At 39.8% G+C, this 19,763-nt stretch overlaps 1 protein-coding gene across 3 annotated transcripts in view; it reads left to right on the forward strand.

Annotated features, from left to right (window-relative positions):
- The window catches only part of E2F3 (E2F transcription factor 3), a 42,342-nt gene that overhangs the window by 19,910 nt on the left and 2,669 nt on the right, over positions 1 to 19,763 (forward strand). For 2 of the 3 annotated variants that reach the window (XM_086842637.1, XM_086842647.1), the window contains exons 2-6: positions 10,898 to 11,009; positions 13,430 to 13,649; positions 14,229 to 14,387; positions 16,844 to 16,958; positions 19,268 to 19,403. In XM_086842637.1, coding sequence (XP_086698763.1) covers positions 10,898 to 11,009; positions 13,430 to 13,649; positions 14,229 to 14,387; positions 16,844 to 16,958; positions 19,268 to 19,403 — 742 coding nt within the window. Of the gene's footprint in view, positions 1 to 10,897; positions 11,010 to 13,429; positions 13,650 to 14,228; positions 14,388 to 16,843; positions 16,959 to 19,264; positions 19,404 to 19,763 lie in introns of all 3 variants that reach the window. The other variant, XM_086842626.1, reaches the window with a different exon arrangement.

Here is a 19,763-nt window from a genome sequence, read left to right on the forward strand (position 1 = left end):
CTGTCAAGGAGAATAAGTAAAACTTCTCCGATTGAAATCAGTTTGTCATAATTTTGCCAGCACTTTCAGGTTGTTCTGCTCCATGGTGGGGCTGATGGATTGATAAAATACTGCCAAGGTAGAATGTGCAGTTGTTCTTTGTGACATTACACAGCACTTAAAACATCAGGAACTTGGCTATCTCTGTGCCATTTCAGCTGTGTAAGCTGTTGCCAAACTGACCTGTGCAATAAAAGTAAATGCAGCAGCTGCCTACCTTGATGTGGGGAGGGAGGAAGTCATCAGTTTCTAGAGTTTAGCAACCCAGGCTAGGTGAAAACCAAGTTCAGTTTGTAGTCAAAGAAATGTGCTTTGAAGAGAAGCCTCTGATGGCAGTACCAGCTCCAGATCTGGGGTGGAGGAAGCTGTCAGCCATAACTGCTCTTTAGGTCCCTGTTATCTGTGATTCTCTCCCTTGGTCTCTTCTTGTAATCTCTTATCTATTTCTGCAACTTTCTGCTAATCTGGAGTCTCCTTTCTGACTGCTTCTAGGAATAGCTGCTTTTTGTAAACTGTGTTTTCCTGTTTCTTGGGCACTTATTTTTGTTACTCTGAACTCTGGTATGTGGAAGAGGTTATTGTGTTAACTTCATCAAGGTTATGTAAGGATTTTTTTTTTTATGCAATGCTGGTAATTTAATTTTTGAAACTATACTTTGCAAAGGATAAATCGATGTCTTGTGCAAGGTCAGCATTATAGTTACTTGTAGGTGAAAAAATAACTTATCAGGGTTAATCTGTTTGAACAATACTGAGACTTCCCTAAAGTGGACTAGTACTCTCACAATCTACACAATGCACAGCACTATCCTGTATTGCAGTAAATGCTTAGGAACCCATGTTATTTCTCATTGTCTGATTCTGTAAATGCAAATCGTTGCGTCTCACCTTGGTCTTCTGAATGTTTTTTGTCAACTTGCACCGTGACCTTTGAAAACTAGATAATATTTTTATCACACTAAATGGATTCAAAGTCCATTTATTACTTTTGGGGAATCCTGCTGTATGCTTTTATGCTTGGGGGAACTGGGTGAAGAAAATACTTCAAAATAAAAAGTTTTGCTATCTCAGATCTGATTTCTCATTACTAATCACATTAATTGAAAAATAGATAGATGTAAGAGCCATTTAACCTCAGGCAGTGAATTAAAAATATGGAGTCAAGATGGGTGTTGGCCTTTTTTAAGGAAGGATTCACCTGCTTTGGAGATGGGAATACAATACTAATGCTCATGTGCACCTGAGTATTTTAAAACTTTCTACCTTGTAGTTTGTAGCTCTCTGCTGTAGTTTCTGAATTGTTTAAATACATATTCTTTTTGCCATTAATTTTTGAAAGAATGTACAATTTTGTTGATTCCCTGTGAATCACCTCTCAGTAAGTGAAGTGATGCAGTCCCTTGGCACTGCTCTGGTATAACTTGGTATGGGTATTTTGTATGGAGTACAGGAAGGTTTGGGGTGCCAGGATGGACATCACAAAACCACAAACATGTGTAGACATGAAAACTTGCACTCCAGGAACTTAATTTGTGAAATTCCACAGACATTGTCCTTTCTTGTACATATCCTGTGTTCCAGGAAAACAAAGCTCAAGATGCTGTGGCTTAGGCAGGCAGTTTAGTGAGAGAACTTCGTAAAGCAAGCCCAATCTTGCACCGTTACAGAGCACCTGCACTGAGATAGTTCTGCTGTGGCTTTGTGATTGCTCCTCTTCTCACTTTTCACTTTGTATGTATCCAGTCTAATTAATCTCTTCCTAGAGAGGTTTATCACAATATTCTGTATGTTTTGTAAGTGAGGAATAACACTTTTCCTGATTCCTGTATCAATATATATATGCTTGGAATGCTGCTACTAATTGTTAACCTGTTTATCTAGTGTTCCACGGCATTTACTGGAATTTCCTACAAGGAAGTTCATCTTATTATATTCTCCAGCTCTCAGTGTCCTTCCTCCCCCAGTCTCAGGGCTTGTTTGTTTAATAGGCAATTTGGCAGACAACTGACAGTGTTTGAAAGTTTTTGTTTTCTAAGTAGCCGTGCTAATTTCCACACATAAAGTGGAAGCCACTCAGTGAAACAAATCCAATTGCAATCTTATTTTGAAGTTAATGACTTTTAAAATAAAAAATAATACAAAAATAAATACAAAAGACAAAAATAGCTCTAGGATGTATTTTGAGACCGATTTGCTTTGCAATAGATTTTCTTTGGGATCAACCATCAAATGATAGGAGAGATTTCTTTCCCTTGGTCCAGTTTGACTTTAACCTTGCTAGTCAGGAGGCTGAAAGTCTCCTGAAGGGCTGAAAGTAGCTCTGAAGCCACACAGAGATGTAGTGCCCTATCATACACCATGTGAATTGAACTATCACTTCCTTATTTGGCTTACTTTGATCTCAATGTGTAACTTAAGAAGTGGACCCATGTTGGTGGAACTGTTACATATAAATGCAATATAAAGAAATTACACTGAGAAATCTCTTATATGGCTGGTCTGCTGTCACATCTTGTCTCCTCTCTGTTTGTGTCCCATCGTGTCCTCCACCCACCACTAGCTGCTTGCCGTGAGTTTGCAAGTTCACCATCAGGCCCATTCTGTGACAATCATGTTTTCTTCAAAGGATGTGCACAGTGAGAAATCACTGATGTGAACCACAACTGAAAATCCCCGAGCTCTACTCTGGGGGCAGCAGCCTTGCCGAGGCGGTATCTTTGGGAATGGGGTAGGCAAATGGGCTGCTAGTTTAGACACCAGTTTGTAGGATGAGGCTGGTGTTAGAGCCTGCTAGAAACCAGGGAATGGGAGGGAAACAATCCTGCTGCATCCAGACACACCCCCAAAAATCTGTGGTCAGGATTCCACACCCCAGATGCTGGTTGGTCTGGCCGCGCTTCTGCATGCGAGGCTTGGCCGTTCGTCTTTACATTTTCAGGAAGTTTTGTCTCCGCGGCTTCCACCTTAACCCAGCAGGTGCAGCTCAGCCCCTGGCAGCTGTTGGGATGAGGGGTTGCATGGAGGTGTTTGAGGACTGCCCGGAGACACACTTGCTCCTCACCTTGGGCAGTGTAGCAGTTGAGATGAAAACTGGGTGCAGTTTCCTGAATTTTCATATTTCAACATGAAGTGGTAACTGGAGCTTTCAACCTTAGTACAGTGCAAAGCCTTTGCTTCCAGTAAGAAGTAATTGTTTCATATTTGGTGGAGAAACTGCAATAAGAAAGATCTCAGATGATTCATTTCCTATACAGCATAGGTGTAATTCTCTTGGTTTGAGGCCAGAAACGTGGCTTATGCTTTGGTTTATGTCTTGCACAACCGTTGTAATGTCCTTCCTCTTTTAGTGCAAAGAAAATATGAAGTACTGCAGCAGAGCAGGAAAACAAGATAAGCTGCACGTTTTGCCACTGGCTACTATTCTGAGTACAGTTCTGTTGGGGTGTGGGGCTGGTCCCATGGCATTCCAGTAGATCTATGGGCCTAAAATGACTGATGTCAAACAGGGTTGTCCACCTACCTTGGTGTCAGAATTATGTTAGCATTGGTGACTGTGAGATAATCTGACCAGAGGGCAGGCCAGGTCACATGAGATATCAGGATGAAAATCAAAGGTAATTATTAGTACATTAAGATTATAATCCTGCTACAGTCAAAATGACCTGCTGTGCAGGTGTAGGGAGAAACCACCATTTTTCATTGCTACATTTCAGTACTTTCTTGATTTGGTTCAGACCACTGTGTTTAATTTAAAGGCTGCTGAAAAGGTTCTTCTGTTCAGCCAGGCTGGAGACGAGAGCGTGAAGTGCCTCATTGGGGTGGCACCGATGCGCAGCGCCACCACCACGGGAGCCAGCTAGCTTTGCTCAAACCGCTGAGCGTGCCTGAAAGCTGATGTATTCCTTTCTGTGGGTGTTAGAAATGGCTTTGTGGGATGTTCTGCAGCGACAACTGGGAGGCACTCATGGCGCTTGCATTGCTTCTTCCTGCACATTCATCCTGACAAGGGAAAGCCGTCGCTCAGTTCCTCTGGCTTGGGTCCCACTTTCAAACAAGAATTTGCTGCTGAAAGTTGACCACCCACACTTTTAACTTTTTGGAGCTAAATAAAAGTCATGTGGTTTCATCTTTAAGTGCTTACAGTTCGTGGCTTCCTTGACTCTTGGATACTTCTGAGAGAATCATGAAAATGGAAATTTGATAGAAATAGGATGGGTTAATTAGGCCTTGAAAGAAACCTCACCAGAGTAACATATCAGCCTTCAGCCCTCAGTGTTAAATACCTAATGGGGAGAGGCTGCATATGATCAGAATGTCGTTTAATTTGGTAACTGTGATGTGCCTCTTGAATTATATTGAATTATAAACCAAATTAAGACATATAAAAGGGATTTTCTTTTACTATTCATCTACATTAAAAACAAACAATTTGACTGTAGCTGAATTAGTAATTTCAATGTAAGAACTAGAGGAGAATTTCCTTCAGTCAAAACTATAATAAGCTGAAAAATAAGGTGATAAGTTAGAAATTGCTTATAATAGGAAGTACTTTTTGGTCCTTTTTAAATAAGTTTCTGTTTTATGAGAAGACATTTTGGGGCTTTTGTGTTTGGTTAGAATGATCAGAATGATTTCTGTAAACTCTATTTTCATTTGCTTTAAAAAGATTCTTTAAATTTTACTTCAAATAAAAGCTGCTTGTCACTCAACTAATAATCCTGATGAATAAGTAGCTATTATTTCAGACTCCTTTTCTGCCTTGTGTTGATTTTATGATGTATTTGATTTTTAAGGCAGTATTTTTGTATATTGTTTTGTGTTCTTTTACCTCAGTCTTCTGAATGGCTATGAGTAAATCTGAATTTTGAGGTCATGTTTTCATTAAAAGTGCCATTCCTGATCCTGTTCCTTTGTTATGGGACTGCCTACTTTTCATAGGGAAGACCTAGGAGGACTTACAGAACTTTCCTTTTAAGGACACGTTTTGTTGTCTTTTGCATACAAATAGTCTAATTCCCAGCTATTTATTTATTTTCTTACTCTTTCCTTAAACCTCCTCTTAAATGTTTTGTACTGTCAGAGTTAGCTACTGAAACCAAGGGTAGTATGGTACAAATTACTAGTATCTGTGTATAGACCGCTGCGGTAAATATTTCTTCATGGAAGATGGAAATCCCTCTCCTTCCAGGAGTTTGAATTGCAAATTTTTTTTCTGTTGAGAAATTAGGTGGTGGGTATGAAATGAGTTGTCAGTAGGAGTTTGGAGGCAGGAACTCTGATGCTCCTCTTGCATCTTTTTGCTGACCTTGGGTGTTTCTTTGCTTGTGAGCTGACCCTTCCTTACTGAGAGCTCCTCTGATTTCCTCTCTGTGCCTCTCCCTATTTTCCAGTCTTCCCGAATGTTTGCTGTGCCCTCAGCTGGGTGCAGCCCTCTGGCAGACACTCATGGCTCTCCACATACCAGGGTTTGTTCATTTGAGTGTGTTCTAAACGCTCAGCCTGTATCCCTTCATTCAATGGAGACATTTCCTTAGTGTATGAATATTTCTCTGCATTCACCCCAAGGCGTCTTTTTCCCTTTGCTTTTTCTCTTGTATTCCTTCCTCATCAAGCTCCAGTTTAATTTACCCTTTCATGTAATATACTTGCTTTCTTCTCTGCAGCTCCTGACCTCTGGAACAGCTTTCTACAGTACATGCCTCCAGAACCTCAGCTTTTAAATTGTATTTTTAAGCGACTGCTTAATTTACAAAATGTGGAAGAAGAAAGCCTGTGCAAAGTGTGTGGGGATAGGTAAAGAACCCATGCTATGGGTTCCTTGCTGCAGGCAAAATTTATCTGTGCTGGCTGGAAAGGCTTGCATCCCCTCCCCAGTAATATCAGCATTGTGGTGATGCACAGAAAAGCTGCCATGTTATCTGCCCCTAGCAATTGTAATGTCTTCTAGAGACTGTGCCAGGCTTAGTCATCGTCCCTGGATTAACTTGCCCATCTTACTCCTGGCTCTGAGACACCCACAGCTGAGCCCTAAGACACATTTCTCTGACTTGCTGCTTAATTCACTGTCAGCTATCACTTAATACAAACAATTTATTCCTTGACATGCTTCTTCGTTTCCAATCTTCCTGTTTTTCCAGCCCAGTTGACCATAAACTGGAGTTTCTTTTCAGCTCCTCATCCCATTTTTTTTTTAAATAAGTTTTTATCTTCTGTCCCCATCTCAGCAGGCTTTATCCTAGGTTACTTTTGTTCTCATTCTGAGGTCAACTTTTGTCCTTTTGTATTTAAATCAGACTGCTGCTCCTCAAATACACCTTCGAATGCCTGCTAGGGGAGCAGAGGATGTTGATATGTCTCAGGACCTCCAAGGAGATGGAATGTGCAGAGCCTGGGACACCCAAGAGCTGTGACAGGAGTTTGAAGTGGAATTTGGCACTTCTCACTTGTAGTGAAAATGTACTGACTGCTCTTTTCCAAAGTGCAAAATTTAACTCTAAATTAAATTTAGGGTTTTGGGGTAGTGGAATATGCCCAACTCAGATCATTCTTCTGACAAGTTTTATGTGCTTGCTGGAGCCTAATGGGTGCAGCAATATTTCAGACAAAAGATTTCCAGAAGGTAGCACAGGTAATGTAATTTTTCTTAGGTCTGTCTCTTGCAAGCAGCTCAACTAACTTGTGCCCAGTAATAAAGCTGAGAGACATCTAGAAGGACAAATTTCAGTGTGCCTAGTTTGGCAAAGTTATTCTCCGTGATTTTATCACTGAAAAGATTTAGAGAGTGTTTTGCTGCTTTTTTCCCTCAAACTTAAAAATATAATTCTCAGAGAAACTAATGCTTTGGTTGGATATGATGCAGTCCTCAAAAACTGGTGTCTGCCCCACTTGGGCACTGTGCTCTGCTACCTTGACAAAACCCTGGGCTGGCTCTTTCCTGATGCTTAGCACTTACTTGTCTGTTACAAGGTAACACTCTGAAATTTTTTTTTTTATTATTATTATTTCTAATTGTTGCCAGTTTTTTTCCCCCAAGAGCTGCAGCTTATTGCTGTGTGACAGAGAGTCTGCTCAAATGTCAATCTGGTGCCTCAAGGGGCATGGGTGGGTGTCACACCACTTCTCAGCAGCTCTCAGCGCATGCTCATCCCCCACTAGGGAAAACCCAGCAGAAAAATCATTTCTGTTTTGAGGCAGGACTGAGTTACTGCTGGTAGGGACCTCTTGAACCAGCTTTCTGTGGGGCCTGATGAGGACATCAATCAGATGCTACCTGTACCAGGAGAGCAGGGATGGAGGGAGGGTGCAGAAGGGGTGGTGTCAGCAACCTGATAGACCCAGGTAGCCATGAAGTCAAACCAGCCCATGAAGGGGAATGGGCTATAATTTCCTATTTGCACCTTTTCCATCCCTTTTTTCAATTAATTACTACTATATTTGATCCTTCTCTTCTATATAAGCATAACTGCCTTCAACTTCCTCTTGGAACTTAATCCATGAGACTGAGTATTGTAAAGTAAACTGCATTAGGTCCTGTGTACTTGAAAATACTTAGATTATCCTAGGAGTTTTAAAACTATTTTCCTCTAGAGACAAGTGTTCTTATTAAAGACATTCTTGAGGGTTTGCCTCTAATGTTTATTGTGGTAGCTATTTGGGTTTCTTTTTTTTTTAAAAAAAAAAAAGGTATTGAAGCTGAAAGGGCAAATCTACGCAGGACTCAAGATGCCACCAAGTTTTTAGTGGTCTGCACTGAACAGTGGTCTATAATTGTATCTATACCAGGGATTGCTCATAGTATTGGAAGAGAAACTTGACTTAAATTAGTTGATGGCACAATTTTTAGGTCTGGAGCAAGGGGTTAGGTAGGTATCTGGTTTAGCTTAATGGGATGCTTTCCTGTTACTTTTGTGTCTCTTGCTGGAATGTATCAGTTTGTGGCTTACCTGTCTCATAGTTCCACGTATTTTGTGCTCCTTTCACTGTCTCCCTAAAGAATCTGACTTCCCGTTTCTTGTGCTCACATTTCATGTCACTGAGAAATTTTTAGTCCCTTTGTCTCCTATCTGTCCCTGTCATTTGTGATGCTTTGTGCTGGTGTCTTTTGGCTTTTTACCTCTTAGCAGGTCCCTCATCCCATGTCAGATGGTTGGGCATGTTATGATTGATCAAGTAGTGCAGTAAGGACAAATAATACTAATTTGCATAAATAGTGCAAATAATGAATATAGTAGCAAAAATTAATGACACAAATCAAGGTATTTTTTTAAAAGGCTCTCTGATTCTGCTGATCACAGATCTTGAGATTTCTGAAGAAAAGTCAGATATCGGAAGGCACTATGAATAATTTTGGAGATGGGAGAGAAGCTGTGAGTCACCAAGGATCTCTAGTGCAAACAAAACAGCGCTAGGAAATCTTTAGTCTGTAATTCATGAAAGAAGAAATTGAGAGAATACACCACTTCAGTCCTACATCTTATCAGTTATGAAGTTTGTAAAACAGGAAGGGGAAGCAAGCACTTGCTGAGTGACGTGTAACATCTGGCCTGAAATTAAACATTCCTCAGGGTTTCCTAAAATTGTCAGTAATCAGGATCTTTTAAGCTCCACTAAAATATTTTGCTCTATACATCTATCAGGTTTCCTGTATGCTTTGTACCCTAAAACCCAGCTATCTTGTAGAGCTCTCTCTCTCATGTGGTATTTTTTTCACTAGCCCTACACTGTAGGTGCAGCGTGCAGGTGAGCCTGACAGGAGTGTGTTGTTTGTATCAGCCCCAGTGCATGCAGGCAGGTTTTTTGCTGCCCTGTGCAGCCAAAGGAGGATGCTGTCTGTGTTCTCTCTGAATGTTTGAAGTTCACGGGAAAAACTTATACAAGTCTTTAACCACGAAAACAGAGGCAAAATACTGTTGTTTGTGTCTTGCAAGCAAGTTGAGACAAAAAGTTTTAATGTATAATCCAAACCTAAGTTTCTGTTCTGATGGAGAGAGCTGCACATCTCTGGATTTTACGTCCTAAGCATTGCCCCTCCTTCTCACACCTGGTTTTGAGATTCTCTTTTATCTCTAATTGTATCCCTTTGACCTAGTCTTCCCACGCCCTGAATTGTTCCCTTTTCACCCCTCCTTCCTCTGCTCTTACAGTTCTCAGGGTGGAAAAACACTTACATAAAATAGTGTGAAATGTATTTCTCCCTGTGGAATGGCTGTAATCTTAATTTAATCCAATTATGTTGGCTAAACATATTAGCTGGATGCTTTTGTTAACACTTGACCTTTTGGAAATCTGTGTCCTTGGATTACAGAGCTGAACAGAGCAGAGGTGTTTCATGCTATTAGAAGCTGCCACCAGTGGTCTGCTGGGAGTGTGGTGCCTGTGTTGGTTAGGAGGATACAGTTCAGTTTTGCCCTGTTGCCAGTGAATTTTATGCCACTTCACACAAAATGCGGAGAAGAGTGGCTTGAGTGCTCTGCACGTGCTGTTACACCTTGGGCTTGTATGAGTTTCATGTGCTTTAACTTGCCTTTTAATAAGTTTGAGGTTTGCAACCAGAGTCCAACAGAAAGATGTTAGTTAGCTATCCATAAATAAATACATATAAATTAATTTATTTAGAGCCTTCTCTTGGTCGCAGACCCAAAGTAAAGTGCATAAGACAAATCCACAATCCAGAAATACCTGTCTACAACTCCATAGCAGAATGTATTGTTTTGTCTTGATTCACTGAGGAGCAAGACATTATCCAGCCCTGTGGGCTGAATCTTAAAAAACAAGCAAATAATGTGCTCTGAATTACTCTGCCTAACTGAATGAACAGCATTCTTCAGAAACAGTTATTTGTCTAAACTTGATTAGACTTAAAATTTATTTTTCTTCTTTTTCCTGTGTCTTCCAGGTAATGTGCTTTCTATTGTTAGGATAACAAGTATCCCCAGATTTAATTTCAGTAACCTGAGTGGCAGGGAAGGGTATAGAATTGTCTCCAAAGATAGTATATTGTGTTTCTGTCTAGGAACGGAATTCATAGGGGTGGTGGTTTTCATTGCAGTTTGTCTGTCTGTTGTGAAGTTTAAGGGTTTCATTCACTATTTTCATTATCCAAGATGAACACAACTTTCCTTTGTACTAAGTGCAACATTTAGCTGATTTTCAGGCATCGTCAAATACTACTTTTGCTCCACCTTACTTTTATCTAGGTAGCACAAGTGCTAGTTAATGTGAAATAAAGGTAGTGGCTGTGCTTTCAATGAGGACAAGTTTTTGAGAGGCAGAGGAGAAGACTGCCAATGCTGCTCTTGGTGTCGTGCCATGTATTTCACTGATGGGAAGTTCATAGTTCATTTATCCCCTCAAAGCCATCCTCTCAGATAATGAAGGGGAAAATACAACTTGCACTAGCACTACTTTTGCACAAACTCAGATGGATATAAGGAGATTTTCAAAGGAAACGTGGGTTCATACATATGTGTGGTGCATGAGAGGCTGTCTTTGTTTTTCTTAAATGAAATGTTCTCAAGTAAGGGCCAAAATCTTTCATACCTATTCAAGAAGGTCTAAACTAGACTGAAATGCGCCATGCAGTTGTCACTCAGCTCTTCAGATCTAAAACAATTGCTGAGTTTTCAAATAAAAGCCTCATCAGCCTAGCCTACTCAAAGGAGTGACATATTTAAGTCCACCTTAGGGTTCCAGGAAATATTTGGGTTCATAGCATATGGGCTATGGATCTGTACTGATACCTTGCTGTGAAAAACTCACCACTCTCTGCTTTTCCTATAGTCCCAATACTGTGTTTGATAAAGTGAAATATACTTCTTAACAATCCATCAATTGAAAAATCTTTTTTTTTTTTTAACAGGCAAAACGAAGGCTGGAGCTAGGAGAAAGTGGCCACCAGTATCTTGCAGAAGGACTAAAGACTCCAAAGGGGAAAGGAAGAGCTGCAACAAGAAGTCCAGATAGCCCAAAAAGTAAGGGAACTTGTAACATGCTGTCATCATTCTGCATACCTAGCTTAGGGTGTGTTTATTGCTGTCCTCACCTAGATGGGTATGCAACAAACTCAACCCCCCAGCCGGGCAATGGACAGCAGCTTTGCAGCATGCAGGCGTTGCTGCAGAGCTGTTAAGAGGCTGCAGAGGCTCCTGGCTGCCAGGTGTGTCTCTCTGCCTGCTGGGCAGCCTGCATTCTCTCTGCCCAGGGCCTCCCCTTCAGCCAAGGACATGATGCTGGGATGCTTAAGAGAGGTGGATGCTGAAGAATGAAGGTGGCATGATGGGATCAAATGCACAGTTGTTAGGCAAAGCTCATCAGGCCTGCCTCTTCCTTCACTGCTGGAGTTACAGCAGCTGGCTGCCAGGGCTTCTTTCCCTGGGCAAGGATTTGCAAGGAGTGCTAGCTGTGCCTCAGCAGCGCTGCACGATAAATGTTCTTTGTGGTATCCGAGCTGCCTTGTGTCCCTGCAGTGTGACTCTGGATCCTGCCACTGCCTAGCTGCTCTAAGTACTGATTTTTGCACATCTGCATTGCCTCGGGCAGTGGACTTCTTGCAGCAGAAGCTGGGGGCTATAGCCTTGCTGCCTTGTTTGAGGGGTTTTCAGCAGGAGAGTTAGGCTGGCAGAGGGAGCCACATGGGGCAAGGAGAAGATGGGGGCAGAAGTGGTAGTGATGTCAGAGCAAGAGATGCCAAAGGGTCCTTCCTCACCAGTCTGCTGGTTTCTATTGAGGCAGATAGGAAAAGTGAAATTAGTTGAAGATACAAACTTAAAGCATAGGAGTTAAACAGCCACAGCTGATTTAATTAAACTAAACTTCATTAAGCTAAATGAAGCCTATTTTAAATTGAAGTGGATTCTCATAGAAATACTGTTTGGTGAATAGGGTGCTGCTGCAGCATTGATAAGCCTGTACAAAGAATTTTGTGCATGATGAGGAGCACAAGCCATTTTAGGTAGGAATCCAGTCACTTCTTGCTGTTACCACTCTGATCCTCTTACTCTTTTCTAAACCGCAAACAAAACCCAGCTAAACCAACCACCCTTGCTCTAAATCCACAAGGTCATGTAAGTGATGTGAATGAAATTTAGATGAGATGTTGGGAAGAAATTCTTTCCTCACAGGGTGACAAGACACTGGAACAGGTTGCCCAGAGAAGCTGTGGATGCCTCATCCCTGGAAGTGTTTCAAGGCCAGGTTGGATGGGGCTCTGAGCAATCTGGTCTAGTGGGAGGTGTCCCTATCCATGGCAGGAAGGGTGGAACTAGATGATCTCTAAGTTCCACTTCCAACCCAAGCCTTTCTATGAATATTCTTCCATCTCCCAAAGCAGACAAGCCCTGAATCTACCCAAAGAAATACAGCTAACTGATTCTCTTTGCAAAGGTGCAACATTTTGGTTTTCATTGAAAAGTCATTGTATTCTTCAAAATATTTCAGGGTAATCTAAAGGTTCACTCTTAGGTGGGATTGTCAGTTTTGACTGACCTCTGCAGTTTATGACCTGACCTTTGAAAACATGGAAAAGAACACCAAATCAGCCCAAGTTCCACCCTGCATAATACTGGAAGAAAATGAAGGGTTTGAGATGTACCAGCCCAGCAGACTTGTAATAATGGCTGGTTCATTTCCCTTGACAAAAAGGCCTTGAACGTCTAGAATTAGAAATCATTCTGATCCAAGCATTTAAACTCTTAAAAGCCCATCTGTTAAGTATATACTTGCTGCATTTGTGCATGGAAACCATGAATTGGTCCAAGCCATTTGCTGACTTCTAATTTAGAAGATATGGATACTCTCTCCCAGTTTGAGCATTGCTTGGTTATGGAGCAATGATGATTATAAATCGTATTTTATGTCAATCTCTAATTCACTTGAGTTTTCTCAAGCTGTGGAGTTTGGCACTGATGGAATCTGTCATTGTGTTCACCCACTGAAGTACACCTAAGTCCTGCTTAATTGCATATGAAACACATATCTCACATGAGGGGGAAATCAAACCCTGATGAAAGCTGGCTATCAGTCTGATGAAGGAGAATCACAGGGGATTTTTTGGGGTTTACTGCCAGGATAAGTAGATACTAAAAATACTATTATGAATTCATACAGTAAAAGCCTAAGCAGAATATTGCTATATGTATCTGTCAGACTACTGGAAATATTTGCATTTTAAAAAACGTATATATTTGCTCTCATACCTGTGACTTTTGGAAAAGTACATCTCGAAATACAAATACATAGTGGTAAGTTGTGTCTTAATGCAGAGGTATGAGAGATTTCTTTAGTAAAAATGAAAGAAGTAACTGTAAAATATATAATTTCATTTTTGGTTGCTGCTTTCGGAACCAAAATGAGAAAAAAATGATTTAACTTTCTTTTTCATTTTCCTTCCAAGCTCCAAAATCTCCTTCAGAAAAGACTCGGTATGATACATCCCTTGGCCTTCTCACAAAGAAGTTCATTCAGTTGCTGAGCCAATCTCCTGATGGGGTCCTAGATTTGAACAGAGCAGCAGAGGTCCTCAAGGTGCAAAAAAGGAGGATTTACGATATCACCAATGTACTGGAAGGCATCCATCTCATTAAGAAAAAATCCAAAAACAACATTCAGTGGATGTAAGTATTCATTATCCTTTTCTATCCCTGCTGGCTGATTTTACTATCACAGGACAGCAGTGTTTTTCTTCTCCCACCTTTCGTTCTAACACTTTGCTCCAAGCAATCATCCAAAATGCCTTCCAACAGGATAAAGTTCTATTTTTTTCTTAAGAAAAGTTAATAAAAAGGATTTGTCAGGGAAATTAGAAACTAGCATTTTGTTTGAAAACTGGATTAATTAATTTACTTCTTCATGTGGAGTAAGTTTTAGGTATGTATCTCTACCTACTGCCTTCCTTGAGATTTTTTAAGCTGTGGTTATACAGCTACAGATACAAATACAGATACAAAATTTTGGAAGTAGTTAGAAATATTCAACTCTTACATCTTGGTGGCAGTTCCAAAATGTGTTGTTGTGATAAAAAGATGCTTTTTCTGGAAAGCGTAGTTTTATGTTGACTCGCTAGGGGTGGGTTTAGGGAGAAAGGACTAAGACCCTGATCTGCAGTGTAAAATCTTGTCTCTCCCCTTCACCATGGTGTTAGGGACAAATTTTGCAGAAGCTGACTGGGTGTCTCCCTTTCCCCTTGTCTGCAGGGGCTGCAGTCTGTCAGAGGACGGTGGGATGCTGGCGCAGCGCCAGGGCCTCACGAAGGAGGTGACCGAGCTGACTCAGGAAGAGAAGAAACTGGATGAGCTAATCCAAAGCTGCACCCTGGACCTCAAGCTGCTAACGGAGGACTCAGAGAATCAGAGATATCCTTTTTCCCTAAACCTCAAAGGTGCTCAGCCTCCTTGCTGTGCCCTGTAATACCAGGAGACTTCTTCTGTGTGATGTCATAGAAAGAAAGCATCAGAAGATTCTCGAAGTTGGAAAGGTTTTAATGTAGTTTGATATAAAAGCTACTTAAGCAGCTTGAACCTGTAATGCTTCTGGAATATGAAAAGAAAAAATAGAAAAGGTGATTCATGAAGGAGACTGTTAACATTTGTGTTCACATAGAGTAGAACCAAGAAACTTTGATTAATGACTGATGATATCCAGTAGCCTTGTGTTTTTATCAAGCCTAGAGAAAACCAGTTTTATGTGTTCAGAAATTAAAAAGACATGAAGAGAAAGTCTGATAAAGTAACAGATTTGTTTAGTCATTACTTTTTTAAATTTATTTTACTTCAAACTGATATGTAATAAATTACAGGCACAGAGAGGAAAATAAAGTTGAGGTTTGGTTTAGTCTGAAACTTGCAACTGATTCTTCTGGTTAGAGAATCTATAATAAAATATAGATAAAACTATGAGCTCTCAAGATACCTTAGGCTGAATTATTTAATGCAATAGCAAAACTAAATTGCATAAGGTTCATATGACTTATTTTAGCTGTGAATGCCCTTTGTAATTAACCAGTAGTCATTTTCCTTAGATTTCCCACCTATTCCCAACACAAGAAAGAATTTTATTAAACACTGATGTGTAAACTTATTACAATGTGTAATAAGTATTGTTTAAATAGCATCAAATAAAGTGGATTTATTCTCTGTTCTGAAGGACAGGAAATAACTGTTGGAGTACCAGTAAAAAGTACTTGAACTACGTGAACATTGTCTTTTGACTGGATTTCATAGACATTTTGATGTAACCAAAGATCACCAAATGGCATGGAGTGTAGGATCAGCATTGCCTTCAGCTAAGAGCATAATTCATGAAGAGACATAAGCAAGACAAAACTGACCATGGCAATTCTCAATTTTTGTAGCACTGAATCCTGTAAGGGTGAACTCTGCCTTTGCAAAAGCAGGTGGTAAAAGCCTTGACAAAAGCCATTTGGGTGAAAGATGATGACCTGTCTCTTTGCCTCTTGGATCTATTTGATCCAGGATAGATGCAAGATGTATTGGAGCTTGGGCAGTCTGTCCTGCTGTACTGCCCAGTAACAGCACACATTCACACCACCAAAAAGTATAAGTCAGATATATAAGTTTTTTTATTTCTCTGGTGTAAATGTTATGCCAGGTACCTCACAGATGACAAAACTAAAGAGCTGGAACTATATGCATGTGATCATGGTTATTTCACAGTTCTTTGTCAAAGCCAAAAGCACTTTGACACTTCAGTTACATGGATCAGTACATGAGGCTTCAACATGTAGTAACTCCCAAAACACTGGCATTTTGACAAATACATGCTGAACAGCAAAATATTCATATTTATTCTGTGCTTATGCAAGAATTGACATTCTGCACTCTAGAGGTTTAAAGTAGCTGCTTAAACATGCTTTAAAATATTTTTATATAATATAAATTAATATACACATATATGAATGTTGTACAAATGTTTGTATATTTATATATATTTTATATATGTTCTCTGTATTATAAATTTATGTTTGCAAAGCCCCTCAAATTTAAAATGAAATTAGGATTTTTGTCAGCCTCAAGAAGAGGGAGTTTCCAGGGAGACCCTATAGCACCTACTAGTACCTAAAGGGAGCCTGTGGGAGAGGTGGAAATGGAGTTTTTATAGGGACATGTAGTGGCAGAACAAGGGGAAATGTCTTTAAGCTGAAAGAAGGTGAATTTAGATTAAATATTAGACAGAAATTCTCTACTGTGTGTGTGGTGGGGCAATGGGGAAAGTTGTCCAGAAAAGCTGTGGATGCCCCATCCCTGGAATTACTCCAGGCCAGGCTGGATGGGAGTCTGGGCAACCTGGTCTAGTGAAAGGTGTCCCTGCCCATGTCAGAAGGGTTGGAACTAAATGATCTTTTAAGGTCCTTTCCAGCCCAAACCATTCTAAGATTCAGTGATCCTGTGTATGCAGCTCTATAGCGTGCATGCATAAACTCCTATACACTTTTTCAGTGATTTTCAGCTCTCTGCATTTTGATAGCAAGTGCATAAAAGTTTTTGCTTCATGGAGTCTGTGAGTAATTTCAGGTTCTTGAATCTTAGCGTATGTAGTTTCCTGCCTATAGAGGAGGAGAGAAGCACTCAGCACAGAGAATCCCTTTTGTTCACTGAGTAGTGGCCCCAGCTGTTACATCAAGGGGAAGTTCTCACAGGGCTTCATGGTATTCACAGTGTAGAGAGCAGAAAACCTTGGGCTAAGAGCTATGTTGCATGAGAAAATGGAAAAATAATTCAAAGACTTCTGCCTCTTCTAATAGTCTGAGTGTATTGTAACATGGGATGGAAAATTCCTTAACAGTGATTACATTAGCTTATGTGACGTATCAAGATATTCGAAAAATTAGTGGCCTTAAAGACCAAACTGTTATAGTTGTGAAAGCTCCTCCAGAAACAAGACTTGAAGTGCCTGACCCAGTGGAGGTAAGGAAAACCTGGCATTTTCTGCCAGGTTATATATAGTTTTTCTACAGATGCAGCGTCTCTTGAGTCTTACTGTGATACGTGCCCAGGTACACAGTCCTGTATTATTACAAATGTTAGGGATGGTTCTGTAGAAAAGGAAGGGGAAACTTCAAAAATCAATTTACAGAGAACAGTTGTTATTTGTTCCTTTTCACTCACTTCCAAATTTCTTCAGAGTAATCCACACCATTTACAGATATTTTCTTTTGCCATGTTTTATGTAAAGAAAAACTTTATTGACAATTGGAATTTCCTTGGTTTCTAAAAATGTAAAATCTTTCACAAGAAATTCAGCTTTCTTATTTTAGTTAAAAAGTTAATGGATATCTCAACGCCTTAAGCATCTTGATGACTAAAAAAATTGATATCCTAATTTATTGAAACATGTTTTCATGGGGGACTTTCTTTTCTGAGGCATTACAGGTATTTTAGAAGTTTGTGTTTTAATCCTGGAACACATTCTTGCCCTTCATTCTTTCATCATCATCTTTGCTTAATTGGCACTTACTTTTATTCTCACTTGTGAAGACAGTCTGAAGTATATTGGGAAAATGGGAATTATTGACAGGAACTGCTGGTTTAGAGATTCTAAAAATGTACCTAATTTCTTCATTCAAGGAATGAAGATATAGAGATGGGGCTAACCCCACAAACACTGCTAGTGTTATGTTCATACCTGTGCATTAATCCTTCATCCCAACACTGAGCCAGTGAGCTCAGCCATACCTGCTGGCCGGTCGGGGCAGGAACAGACTCTGGATTCTTTGTCACTTTTTTTTTCCTAAGATTATTTTTAACTTGCTTAGACTGATTATGGTTTCCATCCTTCCTTTTTTCTTTTCTTTGCCTTTGTCCTTACTTTCCCCTTTGAACCTTGTTGCAGGTTTTGGCAGGACGAATAAATCATTTTTCTGCAATGAGAAAAGGGTATCTTTTGCCAGTATTCATAAATATATACTGTTATTGTTGTTTGCTTTCCTGTTTCTTTCCCCTGGGTATTATGCTTTGATTTTTAATTCAGTGAAATCAGGCAGGCAGAGAGAGATGCACACAATCATTAAAATTAGTGCTTAGACCTCCCTTATCCCCTAAACCCACCTTACTTAATTTTCAGCTTCAGGCAGTAAGGTCCTATTTCTTTCTGTCACATGCAATTACATTTCAGTGTTCTTTTTTTTTGCATACCTCAGTCACTCAATAGTACCTTCCTTCTTCAACTCCTGCTCTTCCCATCTCCTTTTTTTCTAATTATCTGTAACATTGCCCTAAGTACTCTTAACTGCTTTCTCTTCCCTGGCAAGCCCCCATTCAGTTGCTGTTCTCTGTATTTGTAAATGCTGTCTATAATGTTATGTAACTGTCAGAACCCAAATAATAAGAGGAACATTTTGTCAAAGGGCATGAAAGGAAGTATTTTAAACAAGTCTGCAAAGAGGTACCTGATGCCTGTATTTTTGCTTTTTAGGGAGCTATTGATGCAATACAGCAGCAGCAGGTTTATTTATAACCAGAGTAATTTATGGTTTACCATCATAATGCAAAGAGTAGCTTTGCAGGTTTTCTGTGCCTGGGCCATGTTGGTTTATTGCATCAGTTTGTGAAAGTTAAGAAAAATGTAATTTCTTGCAACAAAATTGCAGTTCCTATTCAGAACCAGCATCAAAATCACTGCCTTGAGGGGGCAGAAGGACTTACATAAGTAGTTTGGGTGAAGAAAATGGCATCTGGTTTGTTTTTTTTTGGTTGTTGTTAGTTGGAAATGTTGCCTGATAAATAGGTGAACTTACATATAGATATTTGAGTTCAGTTGAGTAGGTGGTGAAGGCTTTTGGGAGAGTGGGAAAGATGTTTTGGCATCTTTTTAAAGCAGAAACATTTATACAAATGTATCCAGTATTATTGTTATGAATGATAATAAAACCTGTGACTTGCATCCCACAGTTCCATCCCATCAGAATGCTCCAGGCTATTGTGGTTGTAAGAAGATGTTCAGAGTTTAATCCTTTATGCCTCCCTTCTTATGAAATTGGTGGGATTTTGATATTTGTGTGCTACAGTGGGAAAAGTTTTTATGTTCTAGTCTGCAAAATATGTCAGCCAAGCCTTTCACATCATGAAAGAGAAAAGGCTTGGTGTTCTTTTCAGGTTCTTTTGGTTAGTAAAACTGTACTCAAACAGTCACAACCTAGTAAGACTTTACTCAGTATCATCAATATTCTGTTGTTTTCATTGGTGTAACCCCATTCTGATGTTTGTTTTGTTAGCAGAGTGCATTGATACATTTATCTAGTACTCAAGGACCTATTGAAGTTTATCTGTGCCCAGAGGAAAACGATGCTCTCAGTCCAATGAAAACCTATAGTCAGGACCACAATGGAAATATTTCCAAAACCATTTTCAAAGGTAAAATTATTTCTTTGCAATACTAATAGCCTTTCTTCAGCGTCACCTTCAGAGTTGCAGTTTGAACTTTGGATTTCCAGCTCTTTTTCTTTGGCTTTGTTTTTCTAAGAAGTGGAAAGTTAAGGTATCAATTTTTCACTACATATTTCTGGTTTATATAGTCAGAAGTAAGTTTTCCTTTGCATTATTTGTTTAAAGTAAGTTCCCTATTTTCATATCATATGTAACTAAAGTGTGTGTAATACTGAAGAAAGAAATAGTTGTGTTCATTTCAAGTTTTCAAATAAGACAGTAGCAGTAAAGATCCGTCTCAACACAAGAGGCAGAAATCTCAGTGTATGGGTACATGTGAAGCTACAT

The sequence above is a fragment of the Cyanistes caeruleus genome, chromosome 1, assembly GCF_971803275.1.
Source record: "Cyanistes caeruleus chromosome 1, bCyaCae1.hap1.1, whole genome shotgun sequence".
Taxonomy (NCBI): domain Eukaryota; kingdom Metazoa; phylum Chordata; class Aves; order Passeriformes; family Paridae; genus Cyanistes; species Cyanistes caeruleus.